The 19,889-nt window shown below is 40.6% G+C and overlaps 1 protein-coding gene across 1 annotated transcript in view; it reads left to right on the top strand.

Annotated features, from left to right (window-relative positions):
- Positions 1-19,889, top strand: part of SND1 (staphylococcal nuclease and tudor domain containing 1) — a 438,972-nt gene that overhangs the window by 225,399 nt on the left and 193,684 nt on the right. The window contains exon 13 of the mRNA XM_050782556.1: positions 10,813-10,923. Within this exon, the coding sequence (XP_050638513.1) occupies positions 10,813-10,923 (111 nt within the window). The remainder of the gene's footprint in view (positions 1-10,812; positions 10,924-19,889) is intronic.

Below are 19,889 nucleotides of genomic sequence, written 5' to 3'. Positions count from 1 at the left end.
GAGACCAGGTAGGGGAGGCTGTAATAGTCCATGTGAGAGGCAGTAGGAGTCTCAACTGGGGTAGAGAGAGAGAATAAAAAAGAAAATGTTCATGGGAGAAACACTGTAGGTTTGAGTTCAGAGATTTTATACAGGAATGAGAGAGATGTCAGGCCTAGGTGCTGAGAGTATGATGGTCCTCCAGATAGGGCTGTTGGGAGGAGGAGCTGATTTGGTAAGATTCAAAAACGCTTTTATCTAGGGAAGTGAGTTTTATTTTTGAAATGCTGAGTTTTACACAATGATGAATCATACAAATTCACATGTCCTGCAGATAGTTGAAAATGTGAATGCATGGCATATTTAGCAGTGAGTGGACCAGTTTAGTTGGATTGGAAGTGCATGTAGTTTACTTTCTTCAAGCTTAATCCAGTATTTGATTGGTCTAATCTTACTGTTTTTGAAGGATCTATTTGTTTCCTTCTGGGAAAGAAGTATGTTTGTTGTATAGCAGGAGTGTCACTTTGGGGACATTACCCCATATTCTGTCATTTAGAGAGATTCAGACAAGTCTATGCAGTTTCTTTCTATTAAACAGGTTTTTTTTTTTTTTCTTCTTGTTTTTCTTCTCTTACTGTTCTGATTGAAGATCAGGGAAAACATTAGATATTTGAAGATGGACATTGTTTTATTGCCACTTATATTTAATATGCCCTACATACTTCAGCCAACATTCATCATGTCCTGACTTCCCTAGATATTTTGCTGACATGGAAGTGCAGTGGTATTCAGAGAGGAGCTGGCATAGCAGAGTCAAATACCAGTTTTACTTGTCTTATAAAGCCATAACCATGATATTGCTGAATAAATGAAACTATCAAATAAGAGGTGGCAATAAGATTACAGTACTGCAGAAATCCTGGGGGCAGAATAAAATTGTCTATTTACTAAGCATAACTATTTGATAAAACTGTTTGATGTTATGCCTTCTTCCTTCTCTTTTTCTAAATTGCTTTGACCCATATTTTTAACACTGTATTCTCTACTTGCCAGCTTTATAAAGTGGGTTGTTGAATTCTACTGCTCCCATGTATATTTCTATCTTATCTTCCTCTGCCCATTCGTTGTTCTTTCCAGAGATCTCAGGTAGGTGCTCACTTAGGTAGGAAGGGAATGAGTGGAAATTAGGTAATGGGCCTGCTATTTCTCAGAGATACCTTGGAGCAGACCAGTAGCTCTTCTGGCTGGGAGATTATGAAGTGACATTTCTTTATCACCCTTCTTATTTATTTATTTATAAGAGATGAGGTTTTGCCATATTGCTCAGGCTGGTCTCGAACTCCTGAGCTCAAGCGATCAGCCCACCTGTGCTTCCCAAAGTGCTAGGATTACAGGCATGAGCTACCGCTCACCAGCCAATTACCCACTTTTAAAACCCCAGATATCTTTGGTTTTATTTCTTTTCTTCCCAAACTGAAGGGAGCTATTGGTACTCAGTGAGATGTGGCCTCTGAAGCTGGAGAGGTGTTTGTCAGGGCTCAAATGTAAGCTGCTTATTAATAATGAACTTTGAGTGGGTATGTGCTATAGGGATTCAAGGGTGTATTTGTCTACAAAACAGTCATATCTTCATTTTATGGAATGACTTTTTTCTCCCCTTTCTCTCCTTCTCTGTCCCCTTCCCTACCTCCCTTGTTTCTTTCATGAAGCATCTCTACTAATGTTGTTTATGGGTGTCCTTTGGTTTCATTCTAACCATGCATCCTTTTGAGTTCTTAAAATAAGACTAAGTCCATATATCAATCTTCATTGTTTTCTTTCCACTTCCTCCTCTCATGAGGAAGAATGATTAGGATTCATTAATGCACAGTCATTGTTCCCATGAGTTCTTGATTTTTGTATCTCCAGTATCTAGAAAATGCTCTCAACTCTCAGTTGTATTTACAATCACAGACCTGTACATACTCTGAATGCTCCTTAAATATGAACTAAAACTTGTTAGAGAGATTTGTTTAGGAGAGTATTCTTTTTGCTTTATTTGCTGTAAGTTCCATACCTGCTCATTCATGAGTCTGAATTTTTGGGGTCATGCCTTTATGTTGCCATATAACCACAGCTGTGCTGGTGGGTTGTCAAATGGTATAGACAATTGGCTCTCACAGCCTGGAGTAAGGATGCCCTGCCCCAAGACGCTGCAGCTCTTGACAACCCTTGGTTTTCTCGTCACTCCACACTAGTTACCAAAGTCTGGCTAGGGATGTCGAAGGATTTGTATTTTCCTCTGTTTTCAGACTATATTATGAATTCTGGGAAAGTCTCTAGCCACTGTTTTGATTCTCTGGTGGTTTTCTTGGTGGCAGGACTTGTTAAACAGAGAATGGGCTTTAAATTGTTAATCAGTGTAAACGGATTTAAAAAATCAATTTCAGTCATTTTTAGAACTACATAAGTTTAAGGGGGAAGTGAAAAATAGTGAAGAAGGTGGGAGAGAGATTTAGTAAATCTATAAAGCATGTGTGCCACCTCAAATGTTTCCAATTATCGAGGCTTCCAAAACAGAATCTCCTGTCTACGGATGCAGCTTGGTTATGTGAGAAGTGCCTCCTAGCTATATATGAAGAACAAAAATGGGGACAAAAATATCGATGATCCAGATTCACAGGAATTCAACCAGTGGAGACTGGAGAATAAAAAACACTGGGTGGGAAGAGTATGGGGGGACTCCTTGAAGATGCCATCACACTAGCTTTTGGAAGTTCCCTGTTACTTTCTATGACTTTTTCCTTGGAGACCTGGTTGGAAAATAGTAACTTAAGGAAAGATATTTGCACATTGCTCATTGTCTCTAGATCTCTCTCAACTATAATTTTTGCCCTTACCCTTTAGAGATTTCTTTTGTCAGCTTACAAAAGCCAAATCTGTCTCAAGTCTGAAATGGTCAGGTTCCTGCTTGAAAGAACATGGATGTTAGACATCTTAGTGTGAACTTGTAGGGAAGATCTAAAGAGAGCCTTGCTTTGGGCCTGTTCACCATTGAGCATTTTTCCTACTTGCTAACTGTCTTTTGGGATAGGTAGCCCACGTCCTCCATATATATGAGCAAAGAAACTAATAATCTGAAGAAAATAGTTTTTCAGTCTTCTGAGCTTTCTACCCTGTTATTGAATCCTGTAGTGACCTTCCTTTCTCGTTTCTAACCTAGTTGCAAAGAAAGATATCAGCACCCTGTAGCTTCCCTTCTAGATCAGCCCCACGGTAAAACATCCCCTGCATAGCTGATAATAAGTGAGATCAGCCACGTGGTATGTTAGGAATCAGGATCGGAACTCTGTTGCCTTCGAACCTCCATCCTAGCTCTTCTGAGAATGCCTGTAATTGTGGGGGAAGTATAGTCCATGTGTAAAGGGAGTAGGGGCAGTTTTCCAGCATTAAGACATTAATGTGTGACAGAGGCCTAGGATACATGCCTGATGTATCTATGATACATGAAAAGCCATGAGGTGCCTTTTGTGCTTAGTTTATAAAATTTTATCATAGGGCCTTGAAGTTACCATAAAGAATATGTAATAAATATATGTGTATGCATGCATGCAGGCATCTGCATGAAATATATGCTTCTACTATCGATGAAGTAGTAGTTCCCCTTGAAGTCCTGCAATTTTAGTTACCTATGATGAACCACAGTCTGAAAATATTAAATGGAAAATTCCAGAAATAAACAACTCATAAGTTTTAAATTGTGTGCCTTTCTGAGGAGCCCCATTCAGTGATGAGATAGATATCTCACCTTCCAGCCTAGGCTATGAATCATCGCTTTCTCCACTGTATCCAGATTGTACACACTACCCACATCTTAGTCTCTTAGTAGCCATCTCAGTAATTAGATCGACTGGCTATGGATGCTTGCATATTGTTATAATTGTTCTATTTTATTAGTAGCTATTGTTGTTAATCTCTTACTGTGCTAAATTGTAGGTTAAACTTTATTATAGATATGTATGTATAGGAAAGAAATACAGAGTTCAGTACTATATGCAGTTTCAGGCGTTTACTTGGAGGGGTCTTAGAGCATATATTTCTTGCAAATAAGGAGGGACTACTGTATTATGGATATACTACCCTATTAATTGTATTTCGTTTCTTTCCTTGACCTGTGACTAAAATATATTGCAGGCTCACTTCTTTATGGGTTTACTTTATTCTGAATATGTGCCCACATGTGTTTACCTTAAGGAAAATATTCGGCTTTTCTGATCTCCATGGATGCCTCAGAGACTGACAAAATGTAGATAGTTTTTAAGTGAAAAATATTTTCAAAGAGCTAGATAAAAATCTATGAAACAGAGCCACTGACTTATCTGCATCCTTTTCAGCTGGAGAATGAAGGGGAGGGTGTGTGTGTGGGTATAATAGTGTTATTCCCTGTACCCACTCTCGTGATACTGTTGAGGTCAGAACGTGATACCCCACAGGGTGACATTTTGACATGCCAAGAGGTCTCTAATTTTGTCTCCCTCACCCAGCTACCCACCGTCTCCCACAGCGCGGGGAGGGACTCTTTCTGGAATTTCCTATTTGACTAAGATAGCTTCTTTCCAACAGAAATGCAATTGTCTTAAGTCCCCTTTCTAGACATCTCACCAGCTCTCCCTGCCTCTTCATGGTTTGACTCTATGGAAAGTTAGCAGTGGTTGGTGTTTGGTGTCGAATGGAAACAATTTTTTTTTTTTTTTAGACAGTCTCTGTCACCCAGTCTGAAGTGCAGTGTTGTGACCACGGCTCACTGCAGCCTTGATCTCGTGGACTCAAGAGATCCTCCTGCCTCGCCCTCCCAAAGTATTGGGATTATAGGCGTGAGCCACCACAACAGCCAAAACAATTCATCTTAAAGCAGTTGGGGCAGAAGCTGGATGCAGTGGCTCATGCCTGTAATCTCAGCACTTTGGGAGGCCAAGGTGAGAGGATCACTTGGGCCCAGGAGTTCGCAACCGTCCTGGGCAATATAGCAAGTCTCTGTCTCTACAGTAAAAATTAAAAAATGAGCCAAGCATGGTGGCATGTGCCTGTAGTCCTAGCTACTCGGAGGCTGGGGTAGGAGGATCCCTTAAGCCCAGGAGTTTGAGGCTGTAGTAACTATGATCATACCACTGCACTGTAGCCTGAATGACAGGGCATGACCCTGTCCCTTTTACATATATTAAAAAAGAAAAAGCAACTAAGGCAGATCAAAGGCATATGTGCTCAGAGGGGTAGTCTGGCTTGGGGTGTCAGAGCCCCATAGGAGAGGAAGGCAAAAAGGAAGGAAGGGAGTGAGGGATGGAGGAGAAAAGAGAGGGGAGGGGAGGGGAAGGGAGGGGAGAGAAGAGGAGAGAAATCTAATTATTTTGGAAATATAGCACTGGAACATTATTTTCCTAGCCAAGTTTTCCCAGCATGTAATCAAGGACGATAACTTTCTGCATGCTTTCCCAGCTTTTGTCTTCCTCCTTTCAATTATCTGGGACTTCAATTTAAAAAGAGAATGAAAGGGAGGGAGAGAAAGTGGAATTAGCCTAGATCCATGTACTTGACTGTCTCATTCATTTCTTTGGGCTGCTAATGAAAGGTCAGGAGATTTTCTCCTGGCTAAAGATGGCTCAGAACCTGACACTACTGAGTTGATCAGTTGCCCAGTAAGAAAAGAGAACATTAAATTGTATGCCGTGACATTATGCTGCTTTAGACAAATTTATAAATCCTGCTTTCTTGAGTGTATCAGTAATTCTACTCCAATTATACATGTCTGGCCTGAATGGATAATTCACAATCGGCATCTAAAAAGGGACCTAACAGCCCTTGGAAGTCTAACAGTAAGCCATCACTCTCCGTATCAGCTGGAAACACAAAGAGAATTAGTGCTAGGACTGAAATGCTTCTCCAAACTAAAAGAGATGTTTAGGGTTCTATTGAAAGTCAACAGATTCCATTAGGCATGATCAGGTGGTTCCTGATATAAACAAACACAAGTGACATGGGTCTCACAGGCAGGCTTGCTCAAAAGATAGACGAGCAGTTGACATCTTCCCCTCTGGTTAATTTCCACAGCAAGCAGGTTGTAATATAAGCTCAAACTTAGCCACTGTAAGATAGTAGTAAAACCGTAGGGTCCATTATTATGCCAACATGGAGAAAATGTGTTCCATACCCATACAAGAGAACAGGAATCCAAGGGGGTAAAATTTCAATTGTAGTAGGCCTTAATTGTTTGATTATATTTTTACCTGCCTTCCTACCTCTACCAATATTGGAAGTAACAATATATTGACAATTAATAATTGTCTAAAACTTTCCAGTTTACTTCACAATGTGTGTTTGTGTTAATTTTGAAACCACTTAAGCTATAGAAAAGTTGCACATAACTGTACAAAGAGCATACCTTTCAGCTATTTAAGAGCAACTGGCCGATCTATTGTACCTCTCCTCAGATAATTTATTGTGCATTTTCTGTGAGGCAGGACATTTTCCTGCATACTCAAAAAAAATTAGAACTCGGATATTAACACATTGCTACCATCTAATCCACAAACCTACTCAAATTTTGCCAACTGTTCTAATGGAATACTTCAAGAAAACGATCTAGTTCAGAATCAGGTGTTGCATTTAGAGGTCATGTCACTCTAGTCTGGAATAGTTCTTCAGTCTTTCTTTGACCATTATGGCCTTGACACTTTTGAAGAGTACAGGTCAGTTATTTTGGTTTGTGTGATGTTTCTTCATGACCATAAAGTTAAGCACTGATTCATCATTTATTGATGATGGTAATCTTGATCATTTGATTTGGGTGGTGTCTACCAGGCTTCTCCACTGTAAAGGTATTATTTTACTCTTTGTAATTAATAGATATTTTGTGAGGAGACACTTTGAACTATATAGTTTTCACCTCTCATTAAACTCCCCAAGTTATTCATTTATTTGTTTATATTAGAATGAATTCATGGAATCTCATTTTATTCAGACAGTTATAACCCACTACTACTGTTCTTTGACACTCAAATTGTTCCCAGTTTGGCCAGTAGGAGCCAGGACTTCTGTGTCCTTTGGACATGTCTCCTGTCTTTTTTTGAGCACTTCCCTGTTTTCTAGTACAACATGTTCCAGGCTTATCTTGTACTGTCTTCCCCAGATCTGAAATTAGCCATTTATCTAAGGAGCCCACATTTCCATCTATATTTATTTTTATATGTTTATTTCTAAATCTATCTATATTTATTGAAAACCATGTGTGGCAGTCATGAAAATGTGCCTCCTGGATCTCCAACTGCAGGAAGCATAATAGACTGACAGCCCAGCTGCTGTGCTTTGAAATCAATCACTGCTACTTCAGCCAAGGCTATGCTTCCCACCAGCTGCTCCCAGCCAATAGTGGAGCGCAACAGAGATACCAAGGCAGGCCTATTGCTGAGGGACATAGGGTTCCTCTGATGGACAATTTTGACTTCTTATCAAGCTTTGACAAAACTCTTTGGAACAGGCCCATAGCTCAGATGTTCCCTGTCTAACTTTCCTTCATTCTCTCCCTTCTGCACAGGAGTTTGACCTGCACTGCAGTCTGATGGCTCTTCCCAGGCCTCCTGGGGTTCCCTTCCCACCTTCCTTGAGATGAGTTTTCTCCAGTTAATCTCTTGCACATCTAATCCTTCTTGGCACGTGCTTCTTGTAGAACCTGAACCAACATACCATGAGTTCACACGAATACCTAAAATCCCAATCCACCACTACAGGGTTCATTCTAGTTTTCTTCCTTTCCGTATTTGTAAATACCTACTCTGACAGTGAGAAACCTGGCTTATCCTTAGTACTTTCACTGGTAGGATTGATATTCCTTAGTGTAACCAATCTTGTAACACTGATGTCACCCCTCCCAAGTGGACACTCAGTCTTTAATGCCTGGCTATGGAGCCACCTTCCATGTAGATGTTTGTACCCAGCTTGGACTCTGATACCTTGTGTGAGTGATCATCCTTACCTTCCTATGGGGCTCTGACACACCAAGCCAGACTACCCTATACTTTGTGCAGAATACTGTGCTTGGAACTGGGATATACAGCAAGAAAAGCATGGCCCCTGCCCTCACAAAGTGTATCACTCACCAAGGAAGATAAACAATGAATGAATAATTGCCATATACTGTGATGATGTATCACATGGGGAACCCACCAAGAAGAGAACACATGTGATTCTCATATGCATGGCACGTAGTAAATACCCAATAATGATGGTTGTTATCATTTCATGTATTTTTACTCTCATTACCACTAAGCACCAGCATCACAACTGTTCCTCCAGGAGAAATCTATAATTAGGGGATAAGAAGCTAAGAGAACATGGCTTAGATGCTGAGCTTTAAAGGAAAGAGAGAAGAAAGTTAGTGGGCAGGGTGTGGAGTGATTTGGGAATCTAAGGCCTCAGGAACTCCATATGGCAGGTCTTAACTGGTTTGTAGACATTTGCTGATAGGATAAAGAGGGCAGGGACAAGGAAAAGTAGAGAAAGTGCCCTTGGTTTTTCCTGGCCAGGCAGGTACTCAGTAATTCTGTGAATTGATTTGAGCAGAATTAACTAGGGTGGATCATTAAACATTTGTGTTGTCTTTCTTTTTATATCAAAGCTTGTTTTGTGAATTTTTCCTTGCCTGCTCTGCCATTCCCACTTTCTCCTCCAAACCCCATGTATTGACTGTAAAATGTCAATGCTCAGTAATTCAAAATGCAGTAACAAATATTTCTTTGTTCTCTTGGCATTTAAAACAGCCAGGACATCTCAAACTATCAAAAGCGGAGTTGTCCCCCATGCCACTCCCCAGCCTTCTTACTAGCTCTTTGATGGGTAGAGCCTCTCTCTTTCCCTGCTAGGGCCCGTTGGTGACAACCTTAGTTAAATCCTCACCATGTATCAACATCTACATCTGCTGATTTGAGGCTGTTGCCTTCGCCATGCTGCCAAACACAACTCTGTGATAATGACAGCATTTGCCAGCACGCTTATGCAGTGACTCAGGAGACAGGGTGACCAGCAAAGCAGCCTCTTTGTGGGAGTGGATTTTGAGAAGTACTAATTCCGTGGCAGTTTGGAGATATTAATACTGTGCTGGCAGTAGATAAACAGACATCAGAGGGGCATATAATGAGAAGATAATCAGCCACCGCATCTTTTCCTCCTTGCTCTACCAACACATTTATTTTTTTCTTCTTTTTTAAAAAAAAAAAAAAAACATATTCTGCTGGGTTTTGACGAATAGAGCCGTAAAATTGCGTAAACATGCACAGATACTGGTTGGTTCAGCTCCCAGCATCCCCACGGTATGACTTTCTAAGAACGACCGGTGTGTTAGGAGTTAACCACATTTTCAAACAATACTCAGTCATAGCATATGGCACGGTAGCCTATTGCTTACCATAGCCTCTCCCTAAAGGGCAGCAAACCAGATGGTTTGAGTAGGGCCTTTGGTATAATTATGACAGACACAAAGAAAGACATAACCACCATTCTCCCTCAATAATATCATGCCTCTTGTTTTCCAGTATTTGCTATAGTTAATTATACTTAATTTTTGAAAATTTGTTTTTGCAGTTTGATTGTTCATAACAAAGTTCCCTTTCCAGATTGGGGAGGAACCATTCAAATATATATCATTAGGTGTCTGCATATCATTTCCCATTCGTCTTTCTCTAGTTAGTAGATGCAGGCCACATAGAGTGACATCTCTCATTCCCAAGTGTGAGCAATATTCTTATTCTGGCAAAAAAAAAAAAAAAAAAAAAAAGATTTGTTGCATTTGAGCATTACTTTGCATTAGAGTCTAACCTGAGATTTTTTGTAGCTCCCGTGGTGTATTGCACCAAAACTGGTCATCTCAGATTTTATACTTTTTACTTTCTTTGTTCCCCATCTTGATTTGCTTTTTTCTTTCTTTTTTGAGATAGAGCCTCATTCTGTTACCCAAGCTGCAGTGTAGTGGTGTGATCACAGCTCACAGGAACCTCAAACTCCTGGTCCTCCTTCCTCAGCATTCCAAGTAGCTGGAACTATAGGCATGCACCACCACAATCGGCTAGTTTTTAAATTTTTATTATGGAGATGGGGTCTCATTTTGTTGTCCAGGCTGCTCACAAACTCCTGGGCTTAAGTGATCCTAGTGCCTGGGCCTCCCAAAGAGTTGGGATCATAGGCATGACCCACAGCGCAAAGAATTTCCTTTCTAATAGAATGCCTCCCTCCTGTCTGCCCCTTCTCTCTTCATTCATAGTCTTGTCTTTTTCAAGCCCACTTTGGGTAGAAGATCCACTCTCAGGAGTTCTTGTAAGAGAAACACTTTGTTATGTAAAACCAATGTTTCTAACGTTGCCAAACTAAAAGAAGACATTTTCTGGTTGTTCTGTCGGCTAGAAAGATTCTGAGAAATTTAGGTCATGCTTTTATATGTTCCGTTTTTTCTCTATGTGCCTAATATTTTATAGCAGACTTGAGGGCAGTGGCTTGTTTATAACATTCTGTAAATAGCCTGGTGCAATGTGGGCTTTTTACAGTTATTTTTTTTTTTTTTTTGCTAGTTTTTAATATATGGATTGATATAGCATCTGACTGTACTAACCAGAAAAATGCTGAGCTAGGGAACTTTGTTATTTAACCTTTTATTTGGATTTCTAGCTTAGCAACTCATTGGTCTTGAAACCTTGACTTCTCCCTTCCTCTGCCAGAATGCGTTAAGACCTCCAGGTGCTAACTGTTATTATTTCTGTTGACTGAGCCCCTTATGCACTTCTAGTGCTCACTGACCTATCTTTTCTGTTGCAGAAACATTGCTGAGGCTCTTGTCAGCAAAGGTCTAGCCACAGTGATCAGATACCGGCAGGATGATGACCAGAGATCATCACACTATGATGAACTGCTTGCTGCAGAGGCCAGGTAAGACCAAACATTACTAAACACATGGGAACCCACATCCTCACTTTTTTCTTTCCCAATTTTGTGCCTGTACCTGAGCAGAATGTGTTGGAAAATAATGCTGAGAAAGCGTGTATGATTATTCCAGATTTTCCCCATGAAACGAAGGACACACTTTGAACTTGCTGTCTAATTTTGGTTAAGTGCACTTGGTCTTCCATTTTAAAAAACATGTAAAATAGGTATATATTAGATACGATCTCCCTATGTAGCTGTATAAAAGAAAGCATGAACGAGTACACTATAGCAGATATGTTTATCATTATTCCGGGACTAACAGTGAAGCCATACTTATGTGTGTAGTACATTTGCCTCTGTTTCTTACCTCCAAAGGCCTCTACTCCTAGCCCCTCCCATTTACCACCTCTAGACCTTTTGTCATGTACAAAGGAAATGAAAACATTTATTAGGAAATGAGTTTTAGTTTCAAACACTTCTGAACAGCTGGCAGGAGACCATTTGAGAAGCCCTGTGACATTTTGCTTTTGTCCTTCATCCCTGTGGCTGGTTGCCCCAAGGACAGGCATGCTGCTCAGCAGTATTTCTGGCCATTGACATCCCTCAAGGCTCTTACTCAGGGAGTCTTTTGTCACTGGGTGGTGTGGTAGTTGAGTGATTCCCAGACTTCTTGGGAAACAGAGCAAGAACTGAGCTACTTATTGCTGAACTGACTTGGATAGCTCAGCAGACTGCTTGGACTCAACCAAAATATATCCATTGTTTAAACGTGATTTCAGAGGCCTGCCTCACTCAGCAGTTTTTCCATAGCCTCTAGGATCCATTTAGTTCTAGGAGTTTGGTAATTGTCAGGTTATTTTCTACAGTTAGAGGAGGAAAGACTCTGGGCACATGTTATCTCATCTCAGCTTCAGATTTTGTGTTGAGATCACTTCTCTTGCTCTTTGGCCCATAACATTGCCCTGATATGTGACATTTACCTCTAACACCGTGTCACATCCTGATGGATAGAGCATCTGTAGAATGTCACACAGAATGTCAGCTGAGAAATCAGTCTGTCAGGCTGCTGTGGCTTTTGGATTCTTTCTTGTGGGCTTTTCCCAGTAGACCCTGTCGAGGACCTCATTCTTAAGTACAAAGAGTCCAGTGAAAATACTCACATCTTTGGTTGTTTAAGGCTCATTAATAGTCATTTAAAATATGTAGTTCGTGATTGGTGTTTTCTCACAAACCTCCTTACTTTCTTCTCTCCCTGCCTATATTATCAGTAAGCAAGGCAGTCCCAAAGAACTCGTGATGAGAAATGTGACTTCACGTTTCTTGGTTCTGGTTTTGTTTGGTTTTGTTTTGTTTTTAATTTTTTTAATTTTACCTTTTGTGAGTATATAGCAGGTGTATGTATTTATGGGTTACATGAGATATTTTGGTACAGGCGTGCAATGCGTAATAATCACAGTATGGAAAATGGGGCATCTGTCCTCTCAAGTATTTATCCTTCATGTTACAAACAATCCAGTTATACTCTTAGTTATTTTTTAATGTACAATTAAATTATTACTGACTATAGTGACCCTGCTGTGCAATCAAATACTAGGTCTTATTTATTATTTCAAGCGTGCTCTCTCTCTCTCTCTCTCTCTCTCTCTCTCTCTCTCTCTCTCTATATATATATATATATATATATATATATATATATATATTTTTTTTTTTTTTTGTACCCATTATCCATCCCTACCTCACCTCCACCCTCTCACTACCCCTCCCAGCCTTTGGTAACCTCTCTACTCTGTGTCTCCATGAGTTCAGTTGTTTTGATTTTTAGATCCCACATGTAAGTCAGAACATGCAATGTTTTGTCTCTCAGTCCGTGGCTTATTTCACTTGGCAGTATGACCTCCAGTTCCATCCACGTTGTTGCAAATGACAGGATCTCATTCTTTCTTTTTTAATGGCTGAATAGTACTCCATTGTGTATAAGTACCACAGTTTCTTTATCCATTCATCTGTTGATGGACACTTAGGTTACTTCCAAATTTTGGCTATTGTGAACAGGGCTGCAGCAAACATGGGAGTACAGATATCTCTTCGATATACTAATTTCCCTTTTTTAGGTGGTATATACCCAGCAGTGTGATTGCTGGATCATATGGTAGCTCTATTTTTAGTTTCTTGAGGATCCTCCAAATTTTTCCCCATAGTGGTTGTACTAATTTGTATTCCTACCAGCAGTGTACGAGGGCTCCCTTTTCTCCACATCCTCGCCAGAATTTATTGCCTGTCTTTTGGATATAAGCCATTTTAACTGGGGTGAGATGATATCTCATTGTAGTTTTGATTCGCATTTCTCTGATGATCAGTGATGTTGAACACCTTTTCACATGCCCGTTTGCCATTTTTATGTCTTCTTTTGAGAAATGTCTATTCAAATATTTTGCCCGTTATTTTAATTGGATTATTAAACTTGGTACTGTTTGATCATCCAGCTCCAGTAGGAAACGGAACACTTACTAAACTATCCGTGGGATTTGAGGGGTGGGTCCATGCTGGGCTTATTCAGCCCAATCTGATGGTAACTTGAAGAACAGGTTATGCATTTCCAGAGTAGCAGGAGCCCTCAGCAGTATAATGGAATGTATAGTTGTATTTTCCACGCAGGCTTCACACTGCCACCAGTGAATATGTAATTCTTACAGAAAGGTAAGCATGAAAATAATTTGCAGGGCTGCTCTGGAAAGTGAGGCTGGAATAAGCTCTTTTATTATGCTGTTAGAAATAGCCATGTTGTGCTATAATACTTGATGAGTATTCATAGATAGTGAAATTTTTTAAGTTTTAGGTTTTAAGATGAAAACAGCCTTTTTAGTCCAGTGCTTATTTTGTGCAGAAGTAATGTAACAAGATGCTTGCTTGCTAAGGCAGTGAGCTGCCTAGAGATAATTGTGTTGAGCAATTGCCTTCAGACTGGATGGTGAGAAAATTGGCTTCAGGGTCATTGCACTGTTGCAGGTTGAGTAAACGGAGAGAATTAACCACTTCCCTATGCCCATGAGGTATTGCCATAAGGAAATACAGGCCTCATACAGAATGGGAAGAAATACTCAGCATGAACTGTGAGTGAATTTTTGTTTGGAGCAGTTTTGTCAGTGAGCCCCAGGATGCTAGCCTAGTGCCATCTTCTCGATGCTAACCCCCAGGAGGGTGAAGTCAGATTCAAGAAAGATCAGAATGCTTGCTAGATAGGAATGGTAGTTTTGTAGCCATTAAAAAAGATTTTCAGTGCAGAATCCCCATCCTTATGTTTCTGGTGTTTTGTTTTGGTGACTGTGGTTGTTTTGAGACAGGGTTTTGCTCCGTGTCCAGGCGGGAACGCAGTGGCACAATCATGACTCACTGCAGCCTCCCTTTCTTGAAAATGGTAAAGTTGACCACTTTTCAAGACCACCTCTGTCCTGACCCTGGCTTATTTGAGTTTGCCTTTAGTTTGAAGCACCTCATTCTCCTGTGACACACATTCCCCGTGTTCCATTAGCATTCTTCTCGCCTCTCTCACGTTACAGCCTATCAGAGCTCTTTCACATGCTACTTGTGCCCCTTCTCCAGCCAGGTATTGAATATTATCTGAGTTTAGGGTTGTTTTCCCCTAGATAGATTAGCTGTATTTTTTCTAGCTGAACTCTGCTTTGAGATTTTATACTCCTGTCAATGCATTTTTCTCTACCTCCCACCTTCGTGTCCTCTGCAGATCTCATTAGTGAGTTGTTTACTCCTTTTCTGGGTCCTGAATAAAACCCCTAAAGAAGAATGGCTTTGGTGTTGACCCCCAGGTCTCTCACTGCACAGACTGTCACTTAACTGTCTTTTGTTTATCATCCTTCAGCCACTTCTTAATATTCAGCGATTATGTACTGAGCCAAGCCAGTTTGAATTAATTTCTCAAGCAGAATTTCTTAAGGCACTGTATTTAATGCTTTGGCAAAGGCCAAATTCATAACATATGCCGCATTCATATCAGTCATTCGTTCTGACACTCTTTAGGTAAATAATAGACAGGTCAGGTGGCAAGGCATCATTCTGCTCTGTCCTTCCCCACCAAGATGTCAATTCCGACAGACTTCTTTTGACCCTGGTTATTGCTGGTGATATCGGCAGTGGTACAGAGTGCTCTTCTGTTGACTTTGCTTTCCAGTGCACTGCTTGGCCATTAGTACTTTCAGAGAAACATTGTAAGCTTTGGGGAAAGGGCAGCCCGTTAAACTTGTCTGACTTAGGTCAGCACTGCTGCCTGCCTAGAAGTTGATGAGCTTTCTCAGGGCTCTGAAGCCCCTACTTCCTCTGCAAAGGGATATGATCTGCCAGCCTTTCTCATATCATTTCATGGGCGCTCAGGGAGTGATGCGGTAGGCATTCATTGGGAGACCAAATGAGACAGAGGGGAAAGAAGAATACCAATTTGCAGTTTGCCTGTTGCTTTCAAGCATATCTACCTGCCTGTATAGAAACAAACTCTACCACATCAGCAGCTCTGTTCAGTTAGCTGACCCTTCAGGGCTCCTTTATTCAGGTGCCTCTCTGCTTCTGGGAAACCCTCATTATGTCTTAAATATATGACCCATCTAGAGGAAGCCACATCTTTTTTGTTTAAAGGGTAAATAAACCTCACATTCCCAAAAGGCGGCCTTTTGGCCTTCCTTTCCAGCTCCGTTGTCTATCATCAGCTGCCCCCTCCCTCATTACTTTGTGTCCTAGCAAGATAAGGTTTTGGCGTTTTCTCATATACTCTCAGGCCTTGTTTATCTCGTAGGCTTTGTTGAAAAGCCCTTGATGTTGTCCTACAGTTCTGAGAGTTCCAGTGTGTGTATCTTCTGGTTTTTGTTTTTTTACCCCACTCAGAATTTAGGTGCAGCTGACCCACAGTTTCTCTGTGACACTCCTGAACTTGGTCTCACTTTTTAGAAGCATCATATGGACTTCTTTTTTTTTTTTTTTTTTTGAGACGGAGTCTTGCTCTGTCACCCAGGCTGGAGTGCAGTGGCCGGATCTCAGCTCACTGCAAGCTCCACCTCCCGGGTTTACGCCATTCTCCTGCCTCAGCCTCCCGAGTAGCTGGGACTACAGGCGCCTGCCACCGCGCCCGGCTAGTTTTTTGTATTTTTAGTAGAGACGGGGTTTCACCGTGTTAGCCAGGATGGTCTCGATCTCCTGACCTCGTGATCCGCCCGCCTCGGCCTCCCAAAGTGCTGGGATTACAGGCTTGAGCCACCGCGCCCGGCCCCATATGGACTTCTTAGAGTGTGAAACATTATCTCTGTTCTGCATGATCCTGTTTGATTCCCATATTGACTTTCCGCATTTCCAGTTCCTCTTTTTGTTTTAGTGTTTCTCAGTTAGCTGGCCTGCTGCATATGCCTAGTCTTGACGAGTCTTCCTAACTTTAGGCAGAACTTTTAACTTCTTCAGGGAATATTTCTTGTATCCTTCTGCGGTATTTCCAAGATAGTGAGTCATTACCGGGACCCTTTTTACTTTCTGAAGTGTCATAAAAATCTTTCATATGCTCTATTTTATGTATTTGGTGTAACACATCCAAGTTTTGATTTTGGAGAGGCCAGAATGTGAATTTCGTCATCATGCTAGATGTCTTCCAAGTGGAGCTTTTGTTGAGCGTGTTATGGACACTGAATATGAGTTGGTAATGTTTAGAGTCTGATCAAAGCGTGGCTGTGTGCTGTGTTTTCTTTAGACATGGGGGATATCATCTATGTACATCTTCTGATGCTACCAGTAGCTTTATTTTAAAATGTAATATTTTAAGAATTCCTAGAAATTGTTAGAATCTGGCTCTTTGCAGGAAAACACAGAAGTTATGTTAGTTCAGAAGTTGGGGTTTTATTCCTTTAAGGTATCTTTTAATTCTAAGACTTGCAATTTCAAGATCCGATGTATATATTCAGAAAAGAAATTGATGCTCCGGCTTGACTGTAGGAAAGCAATTGTATTGAACAACCTAGTGTCTGAGCAGATTTAAATGAATTTAGATTCATTCTGGTCATACATAATGAGGTTAGGGTTATCTCAGGAGAAGAGAAAAGGGCAGGCTCTCACTTATCTTTTCATGTGTATTCTATTTCTTGCCTGGCACACTGCAGATTTAGAAAACCATGGTGTTGTCATCCATCTTTGAAAGGCAAGTGTGAACCTGCCCTCATCTCAGCGTCGCCTTGGCTACTTCTCTTCCCAGTCCCCTGAAGGACTCATTTTTCTGATTCAGCAAACTCTCTTTCTTTTTTAAAACACGAAAAACCAGCACTCCAGCCTTGCTGTGTTATCTACATCTCCAATCTCTGAACTCCAAACCCCATAAGGACCAGTCTCTTGCTTTTTTTAGTGAGATTGGCAGTGCCCTCATATTGTAGGCTTCTGTGTTTGAACCTGTAGGAAATCTGCGCTGGCATTTCTGTCACAGACTTTGGTCAAAAAGCTATAAACAGATTGATAAACTCTTTCTTTCTTAAACCAATTATTAAGAGAGATTCAGTATTAATTGCATATCTCTCTTGGTGACGCAGTTAATGGGGGCCACTGTGGGCTTTCTAAGTTCTACATGTTTGTAGCAGTGACTTGTACAAATATTTTGCAATTCCATTGAATGAAGTGCTTTTAAGACCACTGGGAAGGAAATGGTCTTGGTCTTCCACTCTGGACTTAGCTAGAGAAGCTCTCCCTTTTTTCTGATTTATAGGGAAGTTTTTCCATAAAATTTCAATAAATGGAGGGAAAAAGGGACTTGTGCCTTAAAAAAAAAGAAAAAAGAAAAAACTGTTGACAGGTCCTTCATATCTGTGTCTTCAGTTTTACTGGCATTCACATACTGGTTATGAAGGAATGTGAAGAGTTATTTGCCAGCATTTTCTGTTGCTAAGTTAAAAGATACAATTTTCGGACTCTGAAATGGAAGAGGTTAGTATATTGGTTTGACACTATTGTGATTTGTTAAATGTTTTGATAAGCAAATTTCATTTCTATACCAGTCTGTTTAGACAATTGGCATTGAATTTATGTGTTTTGAAATTTTAAAACTGATATATCCTATCACAGAGTGTAGATTATATGGGTTAATCAGTTCTCCAAGAAAGCATATCTTTCCTCTGTCAGAAAGAGCGGTCAAGGCTGGTCTGTGTTGCATGTGATGGCTTTGTATTCATTTCTTCTCTTTATTCCTTTTTGTTTGTTTGTTTTTTCAGTGTATCCTGGGTTCCAGGCATGGGCGATAATAGTGGTGAACAAAAAAGATAATAGACTGAACTCTTTACAAAGCATACAGTCTCAGAGGGACAGGCACTAAATACTTTTATTAGTACTGCTGGATATTGCTGTTTTTCCTATTTCTTCTCTTTTCTTACCTGTTTTCTTAGCCCTTCCTCTTTCCTCCCTCTTTATTTTTAACACTACTTGCCTTACATCTTTTTTATTCCGTCTCTCATTTCTATTAAATGGTCCCATAAGAGTATCCTCCTGAAATTCATCTTTTCTATCCAGCCTCTGTTCTTATCTTCTCAACAGTTTAATGGTATGGCTTTAAATAAACCAAGATTTCTCACTTTCAATCTAATGACCTCAACAAGTGAAAATTCTTTTTGAATAAAAGTAGAACCTATTGAATATCATGAAAAACAGAGCTCTTACTTGAAGTTTAACGGTAGATTCCTGTAACACCAGGGTACTGTTGGATTTTTAGCTCAAGCATCATAGGAGGCAGTAGTTGGGTGTCTTACGACTGCCCTCTTCACTCTCTGCATTACATCAAGCCAGTACGGGTTGAAAGCCAGCACAGAGGAGGAGACGGGCCTTTCTCTTAAATGTCCTAATGGCTTCCTTTCTTTTTTAACTTTGGAAATGCACATCCCACCCTACATTTTGGGGTTGCAGTTAAGTGTCAGGGTCATGAGGTTGCTAATTGGGTTCAGCACATGTCATTATGTGTCGGTGTGGAGGGTTTCACTGTTGGGGAGTAGGGAAGATCAGTTTTTGCAAGTGGATGTGATAACAGGAAAATGCATTAAAAGAGCTGGTGTTGGGAAGTGATTTGACGATGCAGCTGAATGTGGGGAAATTTAGCTTTTCCCTTTCTTCAGAAAAGATGATGCACTCAACATCCAAATAGCAGTAATCAATCTGCATTTAAGGCAGCACAAATGGCCACTTCTGGAGAGCTGTATGATGTCTCCATTTCCAAATAGTTTTCTCTTTCAGGATATTAAGAGGATCTGTTCACTCCCTCCATCCCATCCTTCTCTTCCCTCCCCACCCCTAGTTCCTTCTGACATAACTCATGTTGTGAGACTTTTCTTTATGATTCATGAGGGGCTGGAGTATAGCTGGCACCCTTTAGCTTTACCTCCTATCTTAACTAGCAAGCTGTGGGTAGTCCTGCAGATCATGGGTGGATGATGAACTGCTGGAAAGCAGTCCTCCTTGGCCGTGTTCTGTAATCATTAGTCTACACTGGTTGTATTCCTTCAAAGAGGACATTGTTCTAGGCTAAACTTCATACATGAATTAGCCATCATTGTGTCTTCCCCCACCCCCATCCCCCAAAATAGGTTCAGCTATGACCACTTATCTGTCCAGAGCCACTTGTCTGTTTTCTTCCATCTTACTCTCCCCTTGGCTAAGAGGCTCTTGCTTCTTTCACACAACCCAAAATATTTGATATGTTGGAAGGTTCTTGTACTGGGAATATCATTTCAATCCAAAATGAATTGTAATAATAAAGTGATAACACTTGACCCTTGACTTTCTTGAATGTCTTAAAACTTGCTTCCCTAAATCGGTGGCTCTCAGACCAGCCACATCACTGTCGCTTGGAAACTTGTTAGAAATGTGAATTCTCAGCACCCTGCCTACTTCAGTCTAACACATTCTTTAGGTGATTCTGATGCACACTAGAATTTGAGAAGCACTGCCCTAAT

Source organism: Macaca thibetana, chromosome 3, assembly GCF_024542745.1.
Source record: "Macaca thibetana thibetana isolate TM-01 chromosome 3, ASM2454274v1, whole genome shotgun sequence".
Taxonomy (NCBI): Eukaryota; Metazoa; Chordata; class Mammalia; order Primates; family Cercopithecidae; genus Macaca; species Macaca thibetana.
Note: the sequence above shows the minus strand (reverse complement) of the source record. Positions and strands in the feature narration are given on the sequence as shown.